Consider the following 22,221-nt stretch of genomic DNA (forward strand, 5'->3'; position numbering starts at 1 on the left):
CACTGTCTCCAAGTATGGAAAGGCCTTCATCCAAACAACAAGAAGGAATTAAATATGGTGGACTACCAAGGGGAACAAGAGTCAACTTGCCACTACTTCGACTGCGACAATTCAGTGAAGACAGTCGACGCAAAATGCTGCAATGTAAAAATGATAATATCGACATAAAGGATATCCCAGCAGATGATGGAGTCTCGTATCGCCTGGCTGCTCTGTCTCCAGTTGCAGATAATCCAGAAGGAAACAGCATTGCAGACTTTCAAAGCAAACAAGAACCAAAAGAAAATGGTGAAAGATTGTTCATGTCACGGGAAGGAACTCCTAATCAAAATCGTGATCGCCCTTCCTTAAAACAAAATACCCCAACTGGCACAACGAGTTTTGAGACTAAGTTGAATTCTTTTCATCGCTCTTTTTCTGATACTGTTCTCCAAGATGACCATCAGACCACTGAAGACTGGCTAAGCCCAAGGCCTGCGACACGTTCCACCTTTGAAACGCACACAACTGTAGATGAAACTATCGAGATGTTAAACAAACCCGAAAGGTTGTCCAGATGTAACTCGCCAGTAAAATCTCCCAGAAGTTCTCCAGTACCAGCCGCAAAAGAAGAACCTATTCATCTGCCAAATATTTCACCACATGTTAGGTCAGGAAGTGGTAGTAGTAGGAAAGATTTAAAGTCAAATAATATTGCGTCAGATATTGTTGAGCAAGCAAAACAGACTGAGTTGATGTTAAGGGTGTCTAAAAAGGAGAAAGATAAACAACCTCTGCAGGCAGTAGCTAGTGGATCATTCTCATCATCAATGAATGAGAGAGACGATGACATGCCCCCTTTGAAGACCTTTGACAACACAGAACGGCTTTTAAGACGACAGAGCCAGGAAAATATCGTCGTCCCAGACACTGCCACGTCATCTCCCACATCAGATTCAGAAACCCCAAGAAAAACGAGCTCAGAGTTCCTGACCGATGTTTTTCAGAATAGAGACAAAGATGTGCTGTACCAGAAGACAGAGAAGAAGAAGACTGCAAGACGATCAACATCTGCAAAACTGTCTTCAAGAAGTAGGAGAAACTCTTTCAACAAGGGGTCACCAAGGAGTGCTGGATATCGTTCAGAATTACCATTTACTGCTGTTGAACATGTCCCAAACAAATCGGCGACACAAGCATTGGCACCAACAGGCCCGACGTCAACACCAAGGAAACCGTCAGCCAATTCGACTAGAAAACAATCCAGAGAAGCTAAAAGAGTTCACGTGAATACTGAAGTTACTTCTCCAAAGGTTTCTCCTGAAACTGAACGAGCTGTTGACGCTACACAAACGGTTCAAAGAAAGGCTAGCAAAGACAAAAAATCATCTGGTGATAGTGGTGCAAGGGTTTCAGAAACAGAGAGGGCAACAAGCACTCCTAGGGCAGCCGAGGGCAATGATGATGTCAAGGAGAGTAGATGGAGCATTGAAAAGCAGGGCAGAGGGAGACGTGTTGCTATCTACAAAACAAAGTCTGGGAGAATCATTCACCCAAATGTTGCCAGAGATCCACAATATCCAAAAATCCTTGCCATGAGGCGGAAATCTCAACCCCAAATTACGCAGCCAGGGCAGACGCGAAAAGTCCGTGGAAAGCAACCAAGGAGGTCGACAGAAAAGCAGGCACCTAGTAAAACTATACATCGTGGATGACATTACTTTTCTTTGCAGAATTAGATGTTGGACTCTGGTTTGTTAATCAACAGTGATTTATTGCAGGAGATTGATCAGAACTCTGATTTAGACATCTTAACTCTGTGCTCTGTGTGATTTTTATCGCTCCATTGATAAGATAACACAACTAGCAAAACGTGGGATTGAAACCCTGGCCTTTAGACAACTGGAAGTGCACGAAAACAAAACTGTTCTGCAGTTAACGACAAACTGTCGATGATTTGGTGTTGGGACCATGTTAACCAAAACAGATCGACTGATCTCATTTGAACTAGACAAGCTATGAAGTTCGTTTATGGTGGGCCAATCGTGAATGACAACTCCACAGCCAAGTCACTGAATGAATACAATATATTACAGTCTTTACAGGATGAGCATGCATTTTAAAGTAAACAAGTATTTTCCTTGACTGATAAACAAAGAAAAATATTGGGGAGAATAACGTCTAATTGGTTTTCAAATATCCAACTTCACAGTAACCCCAAATACCACAGAATTACACTATTTTTAGAGTGAGAGCTACATCTCAGTTTTGTTTATTTCTTTATCTTGACATAAAACCTCGAAGCTATTCTCACTGAGCGTGATATCTCATCACGTCGAAACTGCATGCTCATCCAATAACGGCTGTAAACGAAAGTTATCGTCTGCTTTGATACTTAGTCGAGAAAATCATCGAAATACCAAGTTGACACTTTTTAGAAACATAGAAATTATGATTTTTTTCTGAATACTATTAGTAGAATTGGAAATTGGTTGCCTTGTGTGTAATTTGACTGTGCTCTTGACAGGTTATGTTTGAATTCTCAAAAGAATATTAATGATCATCAAAATTTATAATGATGATATATGCATATCATATATGCATTTTCAATTTACTTATTGATAAATTTTCTTAATACCTTCACTCCCAGATATCAGTAAAAGTATCTCGGCGGGTGTATAGAATAATTTTTACTATTTGCTGTGGGTTGTGCGCGTGTCTTTGTCTGTGTGTCTGTGTCAGTGTTAGTGTCCGTGTCTGTGTTTGTGTTTTGTGGTCATATTTTTAGTTATCTTTTGGCACCAAATCATTATTCAGTATGTGTTTCTTCAAACCCAAATTAAAATAAACTGAGATGCGGGACAACATTTAGGAAAGACTAAGAATTTGTGAGAGTAATTTTGGCGCTAAAATGATTTATACCGATTGCGAAGAGGTTTTGCAAATTAGGTGACTGATTTCGAAGGGAATATCATATAAATGTATATACTTTTATATTTTGTAAGCTGTTGATAAATATGGAAGAATGACAAAATGTCATGTGAAAGTCTAATGCAATTGTGAACAGTGTTTGAGAGTCGGAGAAAACGAATAGATGATATATTGAACATTTTTTTTTATTGATTATGACATTTTTTATTCATGTATGATTCTAAACATGATGTAGAAGTTTTCAAACATGTATTTTTTTGTTACTTTTTTGATAGAAATGTAACATTTACGTTATCGAAACTCAGAAGAAAAAGGATGTCACACCAGCACAGACTCTATGGTATAGAATTAGCGATCGGAAGTGAAAAAAACCCGTACATAGTTATTTCATTGTAAAGGACATTTCGAACATCATGTCCGATAAATTTAGCTTCTTACTTGAGAAGGAAAGGCTGAGCCATGTTTCACGACACGAAGACTAATTTTCAATGTCCCTGGAAATCAAGACCTTCAAATCTCCCCAGACCTTTGCCATATCAAAACGTGCACCTGGTATTTTAAAGTGAACAAAAAGATTTTGAATTTCACCATCTGTATTTCAAACAATTTGATAATCTTTTATTTTCCCATAAAGGTTAATACTATATTTTGCGGCCATATTGGACTCTACAATGGGACAAAATTTGACTTCTATTTAGAAATTTCTATGACCCGTATTTTTCCCTAGTTTTAAATTGATAATGGGTTTTGAGTTTTCTTATGCGAAGTAACAGCAAAAATTTGAAGATACATTTTTCCCCAGAAGTGCACTACATTGATATAGTCTGCATAACATGACCAGAGGTTGCATGTTCTGGATTCGGAATGTCTGTTAAACAGAAATAGCTGGTGTGCCGAGTGTCGATTGTGACAATATTTTTGCCACTGTGACGAATTATGTATTTCATGTAGGAATCTATGAAGTTCTATAGCTCTCAATATTTTGCTATTCAAATCGTTGTTGTTGTTGTTGTTGTTGTTGTTGTTGTTGTTGTTGTTGTAAACCGTAAATGGGTATATTTATATGGCATTGAATAAATTAAGATTAAAAAGACGTTCACTGGGTGTTTGCATGTTTCAAAATGTGCGTGCGTGTGTGTGTGTGTGTGTGTGTGTATGTGTGTGTGTGTGTGTGTGTGTGTGTGTGTCTGTGTGTGCGTGTGCCTGTGCCTGTGCCTGTGCCCATGTGTTTTTGTGAGGATATGTCTGTCGACTATAATGATTGTCATAATTTCAACTTTTGTTCAAAAAAACTTCGAATGTTTACTTTACTGTCACCCAAAACCTTAGCATTTAGTAAATTAAGTCTCGGTGATGCTACATGCGATGCTAATTTGGTATTCATTTATGTTAATTACGTCACTAAATATCATTATGTATTATTCTGGTATTTACGCATAATGATCTCGCATTGCGCATTGTATATAAATCGATGAGTGCTAGACAGCTCTAAAACCTTGTATTTGGAAATATGCTATTTAACGGCAAAGAGTACGTCAGTTGCCGTAAAGTGGACAGCTGTTTTTACGACGATGGTTGAAAAAAAACACTATTTCAAGTATATGTGTGCTTGTGAGCTCTTTTCTCGAATTCAAACAGTAGATTTGAGATCACGTTCGTATGTATGATATATTTTCAGAACTAAAAGAGTTATTTTAGTTCTGAAAATATACCAAACGAATATGATCGCAAATCTACCATCGGCAATCTTGATAAATGAAATCGTCTGAAAAAATTCTTTTGACACAATTCGGACAAAACACAGGAAATAGACGTTCAAAACAAGGAAGTGCTTAAGTGAGAATTTGTGAACAGTATATTCATACTTAATATAGCGTGTTTGATTATGAGTTAGATCTTTGTAAGCGCGCCAAATCTTTTTAAAAGGACGGAAATTGAGAATATCTTAGCACAGGATATTGCAAATGATGTTAATAGACGGCATGTTGTTGTTGATAATGTCTTTTATTTTCACAACTCATATAATTTGCCTTTCTAGTAAATTTTAAAAACGAAATAACAATTTTCCAGACTATTAAGCAAACAACATGAATGGAATTCGTGCCTGGAGTCTTAGTTTGTATTGGCGTACTACATGTACTTCTTTTCAAAAGTGTCGCGGTGAATGAACGACAGTCAGTAATTATGGCGGGAGATATCTGTTTTCAGTTTTTGCTTGAACTTACTCCTTTCCACATATAGCGTTCGACTATATAAATATATTTTACGTTAAGATGTGCTATTCATAAAATAATATTCCAATTATCAATTTTGTGCACTTTAATTTTGATTCAATGTTTGACGCAATTTGTAAGGAGAAATTAGAAATTTGGACCAGGACAACATTTCAATATAGATCCTGTAATGATAGATGGTACAAGCCAGAAAGATTCGACGTTGTGGGCGTGCCACATTCCAGTGCGGAATACAAACGTTCTTGTCTATAATGGTATACGAAAATGTCAACATCACTTTTTGCAGGAAACTTTGTTTTGCAATTGTAATGTGTGATAAGACAACTCTGATAATGCATGAAGCTCTCTCAACTGAGTTAAAAGTAACAACGTTAACGTTTTAAAGAAATGGGGCAATAGGGAACTTGCAAACCCGCCATGTTGAATGTTGCATCATGGGAAATTTGATAATAAATACTAATCAAATAGTATTGTAAACAATAATGTTACATTGTTTTTAACCACAAATGATGAATTCATAGTTGCCCTGACCATTGTGGGAGGTTTATTTTATCTGTAGCTCCTGATTAGGTATTACGATAACCTCAGATAATCCCATAGTCCTTTGCATCTGAGCATGCTCAGTCTGGATTGCAAGTTCCCTATTTACACGTATCTCTTTCTGGTAACAATATGGTGCCATATCTCGACCACTGGAAACAGAACTTTTACAGCTTTACACCAAAAGGTTGTTTGTTGGATTCCATTCATACTTTTCAAATTTCCCATGGTCAGTTTAAAATTACAGTTTACGTTACACTTTGATGCGTGCAGGGACTGGACAATAAAGTAAATGATGCCAGAGGAAAAAACTCAGTGTGAATACATGTAACAACACGAGTCTAATTTAATTGTTAACTTAGTGACCTCTTTTCAGGATAACTGTGGGGAGACCACCTTTAACGATCAAGAAGGTGAACTTCATTGTATTACACATTTCAAGGTATAGGCTATGGCAGTTATGGTTATCATACGATAACGATTAAACGTTGAGGGCGCTCTTGTAAAAATATGCTTTCTTGTCCATGTTTCTCGTCTGTACTACAAAACCATTTCTAACAATAGACTAAACTTTGACACGTGTTACCTCAGGTGACCTTTACCAACGACATGATCCAGTTCCTACCAGGTAGTCCGGGCATGCAGTATCACTGAATTGGCAAGAATGGCGTCAGAAGCAGACAACAGGTTTTTTGAGAAAATCAGTGAGAAGTTTCTGTTGTGTTCAATATGTTCTGAGCGATACAATAATGCTAAAATTCTACCGTGTATTCACACATTTTGTCAACATTGTCTGAGTAAATGGGTGAAGACGGCAGGTATACTAGAATGCCCGGTTTGTCGGAGAAGTCACCGGCTACCAGATGGGGGTGTGGCAAGCCTACAAAGTAACTTTTTTGTCAACAACTTGGTCGAAGAGTTCGCCCAGCGAGACAGTGGTTCTACCGAATCGAAGGGCTGTGACGGCTGCCTGACTGAAAACAGCGATCGTTTTATGTGGTGTATCGAATGTTCCATGAAGCTGTGTGACAACTGTGCACGTACCCATGGACGTTTGCCAGCCACACGTACACATCGCCTCATATCGCTGGATGAATATCACAGTGTAAAGTCTAAAGACCCAACCATGGTACAATCTGATGTCTACTGCGACAAACACCCAGAAAACCAGGTCAAGTTTTTCTGTGAAACGTGTGAGGTTCCGATTTGTACTGACTGTACAGTGGTTGATCACAGAGTTCCCGAACATAAACACAAATATCTGAAAGACGCGGCAGATGAATACAAGAAAGAAGTAACTATGATGGTGAATAAACTGAAAGAAAAAGAGAAAGAAGCAACTGATAGTACGACTACCATACAACAAATGTCAGATGCCTTGGATGTCAGTTTTAATACAGAGCAAATGAAAGTGAAAGAACACATGACAAAGACAATTCAGGAAATCACCCGTACAATACAAAGTAATGGTGAACAGATGTTAAAAGAACTAAACGACGAATACGAAGCCAGAAAGACGACCTTACAAGCACAACTGAAAGAGCTGGGTGGTTCACAAAACGACATGTCGAGTGTACGAGAATTCGCAGAAAATCTCACTGAGTACGGTAATCCCGCACAACTGATGGCAACAAAGAAAGGAGTGACTGTACAGACACAACAACTGCTAGATCTTCAGACGAAATGTACACCAGCTGCCAACGATTTCATGGTTTTCAAACCAAATGATGATTTCTGTGCGACGAAATCGTTAGGGTCAGTGACCTTATCTGAGGTCAAGCTTCAAAGTGTTGCTACACACTACAGAATAGGAGAAGACATGCGTGGTACACTTACAGTCAAAGGTGGACAAGGTGGAACCAAGGTGTCAGTCAAAGACATTAATGCAACGATAACAGTTCCAGGAGGAAAGCTGAAGAGCATGAACGTAACTGACAATAACAATGAAACATTCTCAGTGAGTAGTCGTGTAAAGGTAGAAGGTGAACATGAACTGTCAGTATCAGTGTGTGGAAAACCTGTACATGGTTCTCCAGTCACAACTAAAGTAATACCCCAGAAAGGGTTGGTTTGTACAATAGGTAAGAAGGGTACAGGGGAGGGAGAAGTGAGTGATCCACGGGGTTTAGCTTTGACAGACAAAGGTGATTTATTAGTATGTAAGTGGGGAAATGAAAGATTGCAGTTATTTACATTGCCAGATCAATGTGGAAAGATGATTACAAATACAGGTTACACAAATAAATTCTATCCATGTTATGCAGCAATGTCACGTGATGGTAAAATGAGATATGTCACAGACACGAATGGAAAGCAGGTATTAGTATTTGATGTAAATTGGAAATTTATGAAAAGTTTCAAAGGTGAAATCAATCGTCCAAGAGGCATTGCCATCAGTCCAATCAACAACAATGTGTATGTTGTTGATGATGAATCACATTGTATACGAATACACAATCAGGATGGTGAGAAATTGAAATGTTTTGGTAGTCCCGGTAGTGGAAAGGGAAATCTTTCCAGCCCTGAAGATGTTTGCATTAATAGTAGAGGCAATGTCATTGTAAGTGATTATGGTAATAATCGAATGCAGGTCTATGATGCCGATGGTAATTTCTTATTCACATTTGGAAATCAGGGAAATAAAGATAGTCAGCTGAGTTATCCCCGTGGTGTAGATACAGACAAACACGATAATGTGTATGTGTGTGATGAAGGTAACAAACGAGTGTTGAAGTTTGATTCTAAGGGTAATTTCATCTGTCGTATTGATAGTGAGAAAGATGGATTGAAATATCCCATTGGAATCTGTGTTACTGATGACGAGCCATTTGGGAAAGTGATAGTTGCTGATTATGATGGTCACTGTGTCAAAGTATTTGCTCAGTGAAGGGAAATTTTGACAACTGAATATTTTGTTCCGTAAAATATCACCAAATAGTCAGTTGAACAATAACATCACAGTAATCCACTGTCAAACTACTTTATGAGCTCAAAAACTAGAAATATTTGAAATCAACCAAAGTAGATGTTGTTGTCATTTCCATAGTGAACCTTGCCTGCACAGTCTTTCTTTGGTCTCGTCTGTATGAAATCATTTTAGACGTTGTACCTATTCAGTAAAGAGTGTGAATGTCACCAGTAACTGTGTCAGCATCATCAGTAACTATGTGAAAGTCACCAGTAACTGTGTAAATGTCGGAAGTGACTGTGTAAACGTCACCAGTGACTGTGTAAACATCACCAGTGACTGTAAACATCACCAGTGACTGTAAATGTCACCAGTAACTGTGTAAATGTAATCAGTAACTGTGTAAACGTCATCGGTAACTGTGTGAAAGTCACCAGTAACTGTGTAAACATAATCAGTAACTGTGTGAAAGTCACCAGTAACTGTGTAAACATAATCAGTAACTGTGTGAAAGTCACCAGCAACTGTAAATGTCACCAGTAACTGTGTAAACGTCATCAGTAACTGTGTGAACGTCACCAGTGACTGTGTAAATATCACCAGTGACTGTAAATGTCATCGGTAAATGTAAATGTCATCAGTAACTGTGCCAACATCATCAGTAACTTTGTAAATGGCATTAGTAACTTTTGATACACATAGTAATGTGTACAATGTACTTGTTTACATAAGTTTGTATATATTTGTAAATGTAATGAATTTATTGATGTAAATATTTTAGCAATATGATATTGATAAGTGTATACACCTGTTATCTTTAACTAAAGGAGTATGTTAAATTTATGAACATAATAACACTTAAACACACTGCTCTGTCATAATTATTGAATACATAATCCTGCTATCAATGCCAGGAGTTATGTACATAGACACAAGACAAATGATACAATACTATCATTAATTGGCCATGGATATATACTCTCCAGACAAATCGTTACTATAAACTGGACATTACAGATTGTTTGATATTTCACAAACACTTGAAATTTGAGGGAAACACAGCTCGAGTTAAAAACTGAAAGAGCACATGTGATGTGTCTCTGCAAATAGTAACAATGGTCGCATAGCAACGCATCCAAACATGAACTGTCCACAGATGAGACTGATTTATGCCTCATAACAATAGATTGAATTTGAAATTTCATCTCAGGACCTCAGTGAGCTAGCCGTAAATAGAGATATTGAGATTTGATGAAGGATAGCACTAGACTAGCTTCTTGATACTCAATCCAGTGTTACTATTTCACTAGTTACTCAGCTTACCTACATAGCATTTGATAATTATGTTATCTTTTAGATTGTATTGCCATTGGCATATATATAAGTTTGCTTATGATCTATCTTTTAAGATTCATTTGAGAATACATTATACCAATGACAAGTTAGGGGCACAATAAATAATTCAATATAGGATAAAAAAAACTAAATTCGGCCTCAGACAGTAAAACCAAGTTAAGAAAAACTTGTTCTTTTGTTGACACTGTACTTTATTTTAGGGCCATGCATTTACTATAGCTAAAATTCTTCCATTTCTCAATTTGATATTTTTTTCAGGGATACAAAACAAATCCATTACAAGTAAAATCGATTTTGTAGTGAGAATTGAAATGGCCCAATCTCCCACTCCCACCCCAAAGTAAAAGAATTTAGGTTTTTTTAATCCAATATTGAACTATTGATCTCACCCCTTACACCTCTGTCATTTAACTTTCCTTATTTTTATATTTGTGAATTTTATTGTGCGTGTTACCTAGTATGTTGAAGTTTTTATGAGAAACATGTAATGATTACTAGAGAATTTCAAATGGATCTCAAAGGTCGCATTTCTGGGTTATACGAAAATATTGAAAGGTTTAGAATTTCAACCCATAACATTTGGTGTGTGTACTGACTAGCAAAGTAAACAATAGAGTGTCTATATAACCTGATCAGATAAATGTTGAGTATACTAGTATTCTAACTATTCACAGTATATTGTTCTCTTTACAAGTAATAGTCCAGTAATGTGCTTATAATTATCTCCTTGTTGCGGAAATTTATTCAAACTTATTTTCAGGGACTGTATTGCCTTCAACTTTGGCACTCGTATACAAGTCTTAGCGTATTGTGAGAATGTTAACCTTTGACATTATGCAGATTAAGGGAATGACCTATGACCTGTGATACTGCGTCCTTTGTACATGCATCACTACTTATATTTGATCAACACATTGATTATTCTACATACCATATATACACTGATGTCAGTTGACATCATTTTAGGTTAAGGGGTACTTTCCTATTACTTAGTTCAAATAAAATGTCTTGATTTTTATGACAAACTTGTGTTAAGGACTTTATTTTCCCGTCGCGGAGTGATATAACCACTCTAGTTACAAGACAGATGTGATACAGAATGAGTAAATGAGTGCTGGTGTATATGTTTGTTTAATATGCATTATCTTCTTTTTTTTCTTTTTTTAGGTGGGGGGGGGGGGGGGGGGCTTGAACAAAACAACCAATGCGACTCCATGTCTCAAGGCTCATCCTCATTGCCAAGCAACGTTCAACATCAAAATTGTGTGGAAATTTGTCAAATTTAGTGGAAAATTTCAGTATTTACAGGAGAGTGAAAGTGACATGCAACCTGTCGGTTGAATGCAAATCACATGACCCCCCCCTTTTCTACTTGTTTGCTTCCTTTTTTGATCACTTCAGAACCAAGTTCTTTCCAACTGTGAACTTGATCATCAATAAATGTATGAATATCGTCAGTAATTGCAAGTGAACGTCATCAATAACTGTGTGAATGCCATCAATAACTGTGAATGTCATCAATAAATGTGAATGTCATCAAATGTCATCAATAACTGTGAATGTCATCAATAACTGTGTGAACGTCAATAACTGTGAATGTCATCAATAATTGTGAATGTCATCAATAACTGAATGTCATCAATAACTGTGAATGTCATCAATAACTGAATGTCATCAATAACTGTGAACGTCATCAGTACTGTGTGAATGCCATTAGTAACTCTAAATACCGGTAGTGAGTGTAATGACTTACTAATGTTAAAATTATTATAAAATCAATTATAAGTGAAAATAGCTTATGAGATTGAAATATAAGCCTTTCCCACTATCCATTAAATATTGAGTACAAACGCACCGAATTATTGACACCAGTTTCAACTACAATTAGTCAGTCATTTATCCAGTGTAACTTTGAAGGGCTAAGTATTAGTCTAGTACTACTACTAGCCTTCATCGAATGTTATGATCCAGACTACCCAAATGTATGCATGTCTTCTATGTATCTCATCTGTACCTTAGGACTCTGAGTAACCCTGTCATGTGACTTCTATGTACATTGACGTATAGTGGTATAGTAAACAAAGACACAGGGTATGTCTGGTCTCTGTGTATAGTACGGCTAAATGGTGTAGGCTTTGTGTTTCTCTCATAGGACATTACGTTTTTTACACAAAGATAGACATATTTCGACTCTAGACTAACAATAACAGAGACACAATAAACACAGCAGGATACTTTGTCCAATCACATTGAACACTGAGAAGCATTGCTATTCTTTCACACTGCAGTTAAACCAGGCTTCTACTGAAAACATTACTCATGGATCCGGACTTGATGATTTTAATGTTTATTTTCTAACTGATAATCAACATTATCAACTTGACTACTTCTACATCCCCACTGTGCATGGTACCCATGTAATTATTTCTTTTGCATTAGAAGATGTCTGAGGGTGTGTATTAAATGTCATGTTGACTGAGTGAAACACCAAGCCTACATCATTTTACCTGTAATGGTTTATCACATCGCTAGCTAATTTAATGCGTATCTTCTGTACAATACTCTGAAGGCTGGTACGAGGTTCACATGTAAGAAAGGAAGGTGACCAGCACAATTGGCCAACATATAATGACCACATGTTGGTCTTCAGGCCACTCAAGTCATACAAACGACTCTCCAGAACTCATAGTTGATGAAACTGTCTCTATTTCCTGGAGTAGTGTTCCCCTATAACTTCATTCAGTTATATTCTGGACCAACTTTTTCTTGATACAGCTCTACCTGACAAATGTTTTCACACCTAAAGTTTAATCCGTGTCAGAACTGAGCCTTTAATAATTTATCACAGTGCTCATAGTTTCATCATTACACCCCCCAACACATCTTCAATCCGATCACATTTTCCCATGATACCAAACAGACATTAAAATATTGAAATACAAATTTACAAAAATACTTGATATGAATAAATCCACTTGGAGTCACTTTATTCATCAAAGTTGAATTGTTCATATAAACACACAGCACACACTTTCAAATTTAAACATATTTTGACCAAAAAAAGCATACATTTTCCAATTCTTCATTTTCATTTCATAATGCTTTTTTTGTAGGCAGTTTTGAATGTATATGGTTTAACAAAATGTGTTCAGTCAATTCCATAAGGGCAGTTTTGAATATCAATACATAAGGCAAAAAAAGAGAAAGAATTGTTTCTGGTCAGCGTGCGCATCACTTAAATACCACCCACCCCCCCACTTTGTTCTTTTTTGTGTGTGTTTGTTCAACCCATGCAGTCTGCTGATCTGGGGGGAGAACACAAAAATAACCCTTACACTAATAGCTGCTTCAGTGAAGACAACTGCAGAGCCAGTCATGAACAAGCAAATGACATCTGCCTCACATACATAATTGCTCTAAAGTTCTAAATAGAAAGAAACGTAACTGCCATAAATAGTGATTTGAGTGACAGGTTTGACAATTAAAAAAAAAATAAAAAAAATTGCACCACTTTAGACAATTGACCAGCAACAATTCTTTTCTTTTTTATGGCCTAACACAATTATGGTATATGTCTCAAAAAAAAAAATATAAGGCTTTCTTTACTGAACCTTAGTTTATGAAAATGCCTTTATTTCACAATAAATTAAATAAATTTCTGTTTATTTAATTATCTAAGTGAAAACAAATATCAATTTATTTTATTGGGGCTTCTCAATCTCAATGTGACACAACTTTATTTCCTGGAGTGGTGTTCCCCTTTAATAAGCTATGGAGTCTTTGTCATGATTTCTGCACTCAAATGTATATCAGTGACTATACATAAACATATAGGACTCCCTAGTTTGGCAATTTATGCAAAATAGTTATGGCGAAGGTAAGCGACACAAACACTTTAGCAGTGTTCTAACAGGTGTAACTTAACCCAAATGTTGGTAGTTAAAGGGTTAATTTTCGATCCCTGGTCAGTGTCTCAACACTTCCAAGGTGTATCAACCAAACTTTTCTCAAATACAGTCCTGAAAATGCAACTAATTTCAAAAATACAGTGACAGATTTCTTTCCTGTATATTCATAATACCATAGTCCAACATTAGGAGATAAAAAATCTGCAATACTCTCTAAAATGGCAGTTTCATATGAGCTCTGTGAGTGTGTGACAAGAACTCTACTACCCTCTACATGTACGTTGACACATCATTTGACTATTTCTTTGTTTTGGACTTTGGTGCAAAGAAACTAGAAATACTCTTCATTCCTGTCTTGTCAACTTTCTTGAGTGCCTTCTGTGCAGCTGTCTGTTTACCTGTAGACTGTGTGTAAACAAAGGAAATAGTTCTTACATAAACTGAGGTGGCATGGCATAAGTAGTAAAACTGTTAAACTGGACTTTGGGTCCCATTCCCATTGTATTTTGTCAAATAACCAGCGGCAGGTCACACGAGATACAATCACTCACACTTGAGCCCCTATTAAAGTCCATAGCAACCACATGATAGGGTTCAAGCCAAGTCACCAGCTTAGCAACATTGTTCCCTACATCCATGAACACTTTTTTACACTTAAAATGGGAATGGAACCAGATTTAAACTGAATGCCTTTCATAAGGGTGGAGTCTTTAGATTTTCATTCTTACACACAGCAACAATCAATTGTTGGAATGCAACAGAACATATACGATTAGTTGTGTTTGACGTATGTACCAAATTGTGTTGAAGTTGAAATATGCATTCTCACGATATACTAGTAACCTAATTACTGAAAATCATTAATTATGCAAATACCTCCTTAAAACTAAGCATTATATCAGTGAAATCATTAATTATGCAAATGACTCCTTAAAACTAAGCATTATATCAGTAAGCTTTATGAGACATGTGCACCCTCAGTAGTATCATGAATGGATGTACCAAATTATATAGCACTTGAAGCTTACACTCTTCACATATAGCCTAATTAGTGAAAATCATTAATTATGCAAATGTCTCATTAAAACTGAAAGCTACATCAACAAACTTTCAAGACATGTGCCATTTGTTTCGTTTGAAGTATGTACCAAATTATATTCAATTTGAAGCATGCATTTTTAAGATATACCTTATTACCAAAAACCATTAGTTATGTAAATTAACCATTAATATTCATGGAATGCTTATCAAATGCTTATCAGTTATAGTCATATATGTGTACATTTACTAATCTTTTGCAATTTATTGCATTACAAACAAGGACTTGGCATATATTGTTTCATAATTGATTTTTCAAGTAGGAAGCCATGACAAATTTGTTTTATAAATTAAAACTCCAAAATAAATACCCAAAGATAGATATAAAGCACATAGTAATGGAAACAAAATTTTGTCATGCTTCCCTCATTCATATCTGTTATTTGATATTTAGGAACTCTTGCAGAACATATGATCCATGAAACTACATGAAAATACAGTGGTATGTAGCTGGACCAAATTACAATTTCACCATAAATCTCCTATATTTAATACAAGTACCTACCTTTTCAGTCTGTTTGTTTGTTTCTTTACTATTAAACTTAGTGTAGTCTTCATCTGGTTCGGATCCATTTGTAAGTTTGGCTTTCTGAGAAAATTATCAAAGAAATAATGAAATGTTAATACATGTACATAATATTAAATAATAGTAATAATAATAAATAATAATCTTTATTTGTACTGGATAGTTCTCTAAGTATATGAACACTTGTCTCCCAAGAAGTCCAGTTAGGGCCATCCATCATGGGTTCAGTGTTAACGCAGGAGGAAACCGAAGTACCTGGTAAAACCTGTGTTGTTCTGTAGAGTCAAACTGAATGACACTCTTCTTACTAACAGCATGGTAAATTTAACCAAACCCTGAATGGGTTCAAACCCGGCTACAGTGGTAAGAGGCAAGTGGTTTAACCACTCGGCCAATGACAATCAATGTATATTACATACTTGGCGATTTACAGCATGGCTGACAGCTCATATGGTCATGCGTGAATGAGTGTGTAACAGTGTTTATGGGTGCATTCATGTGTACATGTATATTTATGTATCCATATGATAAATATATATAGTCTATATTTTCTGTTAAATTTCTCCCTTTCTCAATCCTATACACACACACACACACAAATATTAATCAGCGCAATGTACAGTAAATATTTTAGTAAGTGTGACTGTTTCTCTCCTAACTACATGTAGTTTATTATAGCATGTGTCTAGTGTTGTGTAGTGTAGTGTGGTGCAGTGTAGTGTTGTACAGTTTTGTGTAGTGTAGTGTGTGTGTGTGGTGTGGCATGGTGTAGTGTAGTGTAGTGTGGTGTAGTGTAGTGTTGTGTGGCGTGGCATAGTGTAGTGTACGGATAAAATCATTATTTTTGATGTTTTGCTATCACCTAATATAGAATAAATTAGTTTTTTTACTTTTCAGCAGTTATGTATAACAGAAATGTTTATGTCAAATGTGTTAGGAGGGTTTTTTTTTGAATAAAACACTGTCTTAGCTCTGTAACTTCCTGACCATTACCTTTGCTGGAGGTCCTTCTGTTTTAGTTTTTGATTCTTCAAAATTGTCTTTGATTCTGTTGAAAAAATAAGTAGGAGGAAGAATGATGAATTACATGTATCTGTTCATGAACCTTGGGTTTATGGGGAGAATCACTGGACATAGTAGCCCACACAGTCCATAGCAAAAGTGGGACAGAGCTATAGCAGTAAAGTTGTACAATGTAGCCAGAATGGAATTTACCCAAGTAAGTTGAGAATATGGATGATGTAGGCATTTGAATGGTGTCACTGCATATTACACCTCCAAAGATATGATGCATACTGTGAAGTTTAACAAACATGACTGCCATTCGGCCATATTTGATACAGTTGCAAAACAAAGTGATGTACATACGTATCACATTGTATTTCACCTTTGTGCCAGGTTTGGTTGAAATCACCTGGTGCATGCCAGACATATGAGGGTGGATGGACGGACGGACAGAACCCAACACATAAGCCCCATCCACCAAGGCTAATAAAAACATTATCTATACTTTGTTCCGTGAATTTGGTGGGTAACCCTTGTAACATACGAAGAGAACTTAGGCAGATTTTACATACTTACTTATACTACCATTCACAAGAACACTGCTAGCAAAAGATTATCATTATGCACATCCTGTTGCTAAGAAACAAGCTATCAAAACGATCTTGTGAAGAGAAAAGATTTTTTGTAACTTACCCTAAAAATGAGTAAAGTTCTTCACTTAATTCTGTACAAAGATAATCTGATACTAAGCCATGAGCATATTGGAGATAATCATCTGAAAGACAACAAACAGTTCAATGATTTTTAGTGAAACATGTTGTCGTGTTCTCTGGACTCTACATTTCATATAAAATCATAAATGGAAACTGTTCTCTGAGGCATATCCAAAATGGCCGCCCATATCAAAAATTGCAATTGCAGTCAATATCCAAAATGGCCATCCATATCCAACATGGCCGTCATTGTTTCACCAACTCTATCTCGCCAGACTTCTGTTACACTCATGTATTTCCCACTAAAAAACATCCATAAATATGTGTAGTTTTTTGTATTCTTAGCGTCGTCTTTTCTTGTAAAAACTAGTCTAGCATTCTGCACATGTACATGAGCTGAGTACGTCATGCAACAGTCACCTTTGACCTTATAAACATGGGTCTTTATGCTGTGTTTCGTTTGGTGTACTCATACACTTTAAATGAATGTAAAATTTTGTCATCTTTGACCCTGTAGAGAGTTTGAGGGTAACAAAAAGCAGTTGCCTAGTTTATGAAAATGAAATTTGAACAAAAACAAATTGTTCTAAAATTACAAAATCACCTTTTGATGTTTCATCTTTCCTACTTCTGACAAATGTTTCAACTTTGGCACCACTACCAGCGTGTATGTTTTTTTCTTTAAGTACAAGTGACGTTCTTTCTACTTTCCCTTTCAGCCATTCTAGTGTCGTCTGTTTGTTGTACCTGTATGCCTTCATTTCTCCACTACCTACGAGTATTGGGTATAAAGAGAGACATTGAAAAAAAACAAGAAATGAAACTTTTAGGGTATATCTGATAAAATGACAACTTTATCATCTAAAGTGAAAATACAGCTAAAATGATGTAGACTTAGAGTTTCACTCATGTAACATGACATATAATACACACCCTCAGACAACTTCTAATGCAAAAGAAACAATTACATACTTGCTGTGCACAGTGGGAATGTAGAAGTAGTCAAGTTGAAATGTTGATTATCAGTTAGAAACTAAACAATTGCAGCCATTAAAACCATCTGTGTAATGTTTTCATTAGAAGTCTGTTTTTACTGCAGTGTGAAAGAATAGCCATGCTTATCAGTGTTCAATGTGATTGGGCAAAAGTTTATTGTGTCTCTGTTATTGTTAGTCTAGAGTCGAAATATGTCTAGCTCTGTGTCAAAAATGTAATGTCCCTGAGTGAAACACCAAGCCTACATCATTTTAGCTACAATATTGTGTATTGTTATTATCATGGAAAACAAGCTATCAGCAAATGAAGATCGACACAATTTAATTGAAACTTTTGCTGGTGTATGCGGTATATCACACAAGTGGGTGATAGCAATCCCTTGGTTTTGCAGGTATAAGCACCAAGATAGTGTGAACACTGAACGAAGTTGAAAGGTGTGGCCACTTGAGAAAGATTTGCTGTCAGCAATGGCACCCTGCTGTGAGTGTACCCACTTATTTCAACATCTTGCAATTACAGTATTGTTTTGTGTCTGTATTGACAGTTGATTTGCTATCATTGCACTACATATGTACCAAAGATGACTTATATCAGTGCATGCACATACCATGGTATTTTTACTAGCAGTGCAATATTATATCAAATACATTACACTAGTGTGCTATTGGGTGCATGACCATTGTATGCACATGAATCTGCATTAGCACACACACCTATATTTTCACAGAAGTTGTATTTTTTGAATAAAAATATGTAATGGTAACAGAACCCAATGATGCAAGGGTACCTGTGTGAGCAAGGTATTTGCACTTGTGCTTACAAAATTGTCTGCTGCAGACAATATAGTGCAGGCATTCATGAAAATATTCCAAGTGCCTGTATGCCACACTTTCACTCACACATTGCAGGCAATGGTACCTGAATACCCCCTTTATCTGCCAAGAAAACACGTAAAACCAGACATCATTACCTACCTTTACAATCTGCAATGTGATGTAAGTCTGAAATACCACGACAACCAAGTATTTTGGTGCATTGTGGGTAATCTTCATCTATCACAATCTGATCTAATGTCATAAACATTCCACTCTGATGAAAAAACAAAATCTTTTTTAATTTATTTATTTCAGATTTTACAAAAAAAAAACTATAAGAAAGTCACACATCTGTGTTTTCAACTCAGAGAATTGCAAAAAATTATAAATGTGTAAAAAAAAAAAAGATGAGTAATGTTGTAAATAGAATTTGCAAATGAACACTTCCAAATATGATTTAATGAAAAGACTACCTCAACTACAGGACCATTCTATGGTAATTTGTTTGAGCATTATGAAAGTGAACCAGAATCTTCACAAGGACTAATTGATATTTTGAAAATGTGAGCAGCACAGAACAATCAGTTAAGTAATGGCCCCTTTTATTTCATTGTTTTTACATAACATTCCTAAATATAAAGAATTCAGCACAAACTGAGTCTGTTGTCGAATCAATGCACAGTGTGACATTAATAACTTTAGTACACTATTGACATTACCTGGTCAGCTTTGATGAGATAAGGAAGAATCAGAAACAATGGATCCATCGGTGTTGTCATGTAAATGCTGCCATCTGGAAATGAAAATTTAAAAAAAGGCTAAAACTGAAAACGTTATAAGTCCAGTTAGTGTGTCAACCTTGCAGAAAATTGAGATGAAAACTTTGCTGTACACAAGCTGAGTTGATAAGCTTTTTACGCGGGTGAAAAGGCTTACATAAAATCATAATTAAATTATTCTGGTATGTTAAAATGTTGCATCCCGGATTATTGTCAAGTTGTATCACCAATGATCACATGCTCAGAATTGTGTATGTTTGTAATGAATATTGTAGTGTCTACATGTCAGCCAACTACACGTACAGTCAATAAAACACATGCAGGCTACAACAAATGTGTTCTTGTCAGTGGATCATAACCAACACTCCAACCCGAGAAATGCAAGAATGCAGATTTGGTAAAAAAATATGGAATATCTACATATCTCTTGACCTATCAGAATGCTAGATTGGTGACAGGTGACATATCACACCTCTCATACCATAACCAGTGTTCTCTCCAGGATAGTTTGCAAGGATTGTGGCTAATTTGCATATTATTTTACATATAAATAACATGGTAATTTGCATATTGGTTTACATAGTGATCAGCATATAATATGCATGTCTCCAACACTGGAACAAAGTCTGACGCTTAATTTAACACATACACACATGTACATTGGGGATCAGCCATTTCTCTTCATGTGAAAGTATTATTATGATTTTGTCAAAGCTAAAGGAGGGTAGAACACTTTTGAAGCACGGTAGAAACCTGCCAAGCATGGTGCTGCCTGGGTGACAAGGACAGTGTTTGCACCTTGCTTTCTCTGTAGTGGGGTGAACACTGAGGTGAAATGTCATACCACATCACAGCTGTCATACCTATTACCATACCTTGTTGCACTGTCTCTTGGATAAACCAGGATCTGTAATTGTCTTCAAATCTTAAAACTTCAAAAACTTTACAATCATTGGCAGTAAACATAAACATAGCACCTTGGTCTACAAACGAGAAAAAGGAAATACTGGTGATTTCATGAAAACGATGGTTGGCAGGCGACATATACAATGCCAACATTCTCTATCTGAATGACTTTCAGCAATTCTGCATTTTTAGTTTTATTCTTACATGTATTACAAAAGTTATGATATCATTGGTGATAGTCTGTAAGGTATGGTGCCCTCACACATCGGTCATTGGAGAGGATGGAGCAACATGACATTTTTATCACACACACTGCTGACTGCTCATACCAAGAAATTTTGCTATCCCATAATATATATTAGGCAAATGAAGTCATGGACTTATTATCACAATAATGACTTTGGGCAGGTTATCACTTTAAGGGCACCAGATCAATCATACATGCATTTGGTTTTTTTTATATTAGACACATGTGGAGACTGTACATGTACAATGTATGATACATCACGGTTATTCTATGTATATTTTTTCTGTCAATTTGCGAATCAACAGGTAATGTCTCTATAAGTACCGGTAAGTTCTAACTGAACCATTTTTACAAGTATATCTTTGGTTTCTTGATGAAAAAATGAAAATCGCTTAAGTTGCAACTACAACAAGTTTTATAATCATACACAAAAATTGCCTGTCTTTGCTGCTGTTATACCATTCTAAGTTTCCCACAATATGAAGACTCTGCCCCCTTCTGATTATTACAGACTTCATAGTGACATTTATTGAATACTTACCTGTTTTAGGATGTCTTAATTTCACAAAATTGGGTTCCTGTTCATCTTCTTTCACTTCTGTCAGTTCATTTTCTGTCAAAATATTGGCAGATGATAATTTTTTTATCCTTACTAATTAGATATAATGCACAGTATATTTTATGCTATTTTAGTTCAACATGACAGCCTTTGTTATTATAATTGTAAACCCACATACAAATTACTACTACAAGTAAACATTTTATCATCTTGAAGTACAGTATATCTTGCAATGATTTGAGATGCCGTGAACTATTTTGTTGCATATTGTATATTGTATATACATGTATGTACATTTCATGTATCATGAAATATGGCAGACAACAGTAGCAATCTGTTTACCACGACTGGCAGCTCTATTCAAAGAATGACAACATAGGATACAGTATTACCCTCCTAAAGAAGAATGACCAACATTAAACAGCTAGAGGAAGATGTAGATTCCAGTTTCCAGATATTTTTTTTTTCACTCATCATGCATTTCTCACCTTGTGCGATTAAAACCCACTGCTTTTGCTCTGTTTCTGACGCTTTACGCTTTTTCTTGCTGACTTTAGGCATGTTGACCTGATGTTGTCTCAGTCTGAAGGGCGACTTACGTTACAGAAGTCGATGGATTCAAACCCAAGCACAAACCACAATATCAACAACATTGAACAACGACGACTCTCGTTAACCTTTGACTTGAAAACGCGGGAAAGATTTTTAAAGTCAGGTGACT

General features: G+C 36.1%; 2 protein-coding genes across 3 annotated transcripts; one reads left to right on the forward strand and one right to left on the reverse strand.

Annotated features, from left to right (window-relative positions):
* Positions 1-6,348: 6,348 nt before the first annotated feature.
* On the forward strand, positions 6,349-8,571 carry LOC144442768 (tripartite motif-containing protein 2-like). The gene has a single exon (XM_078132141.1). It carries the CDS (start codon positions 6,349-6,351, stop codon positions 8,569-8,571), a length of 2,223 nt encoding a protein of 740 aa, XP_077988267.1.
* Positions 8,572-13,426: 4,855 nt separating this feature from the next.
* On the reverse strand, positions 13,427-22,150 carry LOC144442512 (ribonuclease H2 subunit B-like). 2 transcript variants are annotated; one of them, XM_078131876.1, is made up of 10 exons: positions 21,989-22,150; positions 21,483-21,554; positions 20,664-20,771; positions 19,729-19,802; positions 19,169-19,283; positions 17,803-17,970; positions 17,179-17,260; positions 16,474-16,528; positions 15,460-15,543; positions 13,427-14,261 (listed from the first exon to the last, which is right to left on the reverse strand). In XM_078131876.1, the coding sequence occupies exons 1-10, from the start codon at positions 22,059-22,061 to the stop codon at positions 14,154-14,156; spliced, it is 939 nt and encodes a 312-aa protein (XP_077988002.1). In that variant the 5' UTR covers positions 22,062-22,150; the 3' UTR covers positions 13,427-14,153. The 2 variants fall into 2 exon arrangements, with proteins under 2 accessions (XP_077988002.1, XP_077988001.1); XM_078131875.1 differs by having other exon boundaries at positions 17,803-17,966; positions 19,165-19,283.
* Between the last annotated feature and the right edge of the window lie 71 nt (positions 22,151-22,221).

This window comes from Glandiceps talaboti, chromosome 11 (assembly GCF_964340395.1).
Source record: "Glandiceps talaboti chromosome 11, keGlaTala1.1, whole genome shotgun sequence".
NCBI classification, from domain to species: domain Eukaryota; kingdom Metazoa; phylum Hemichordata; class Enteropneusta; family Spengelidae; genus Glandiceps; species Glandiceps talaboti.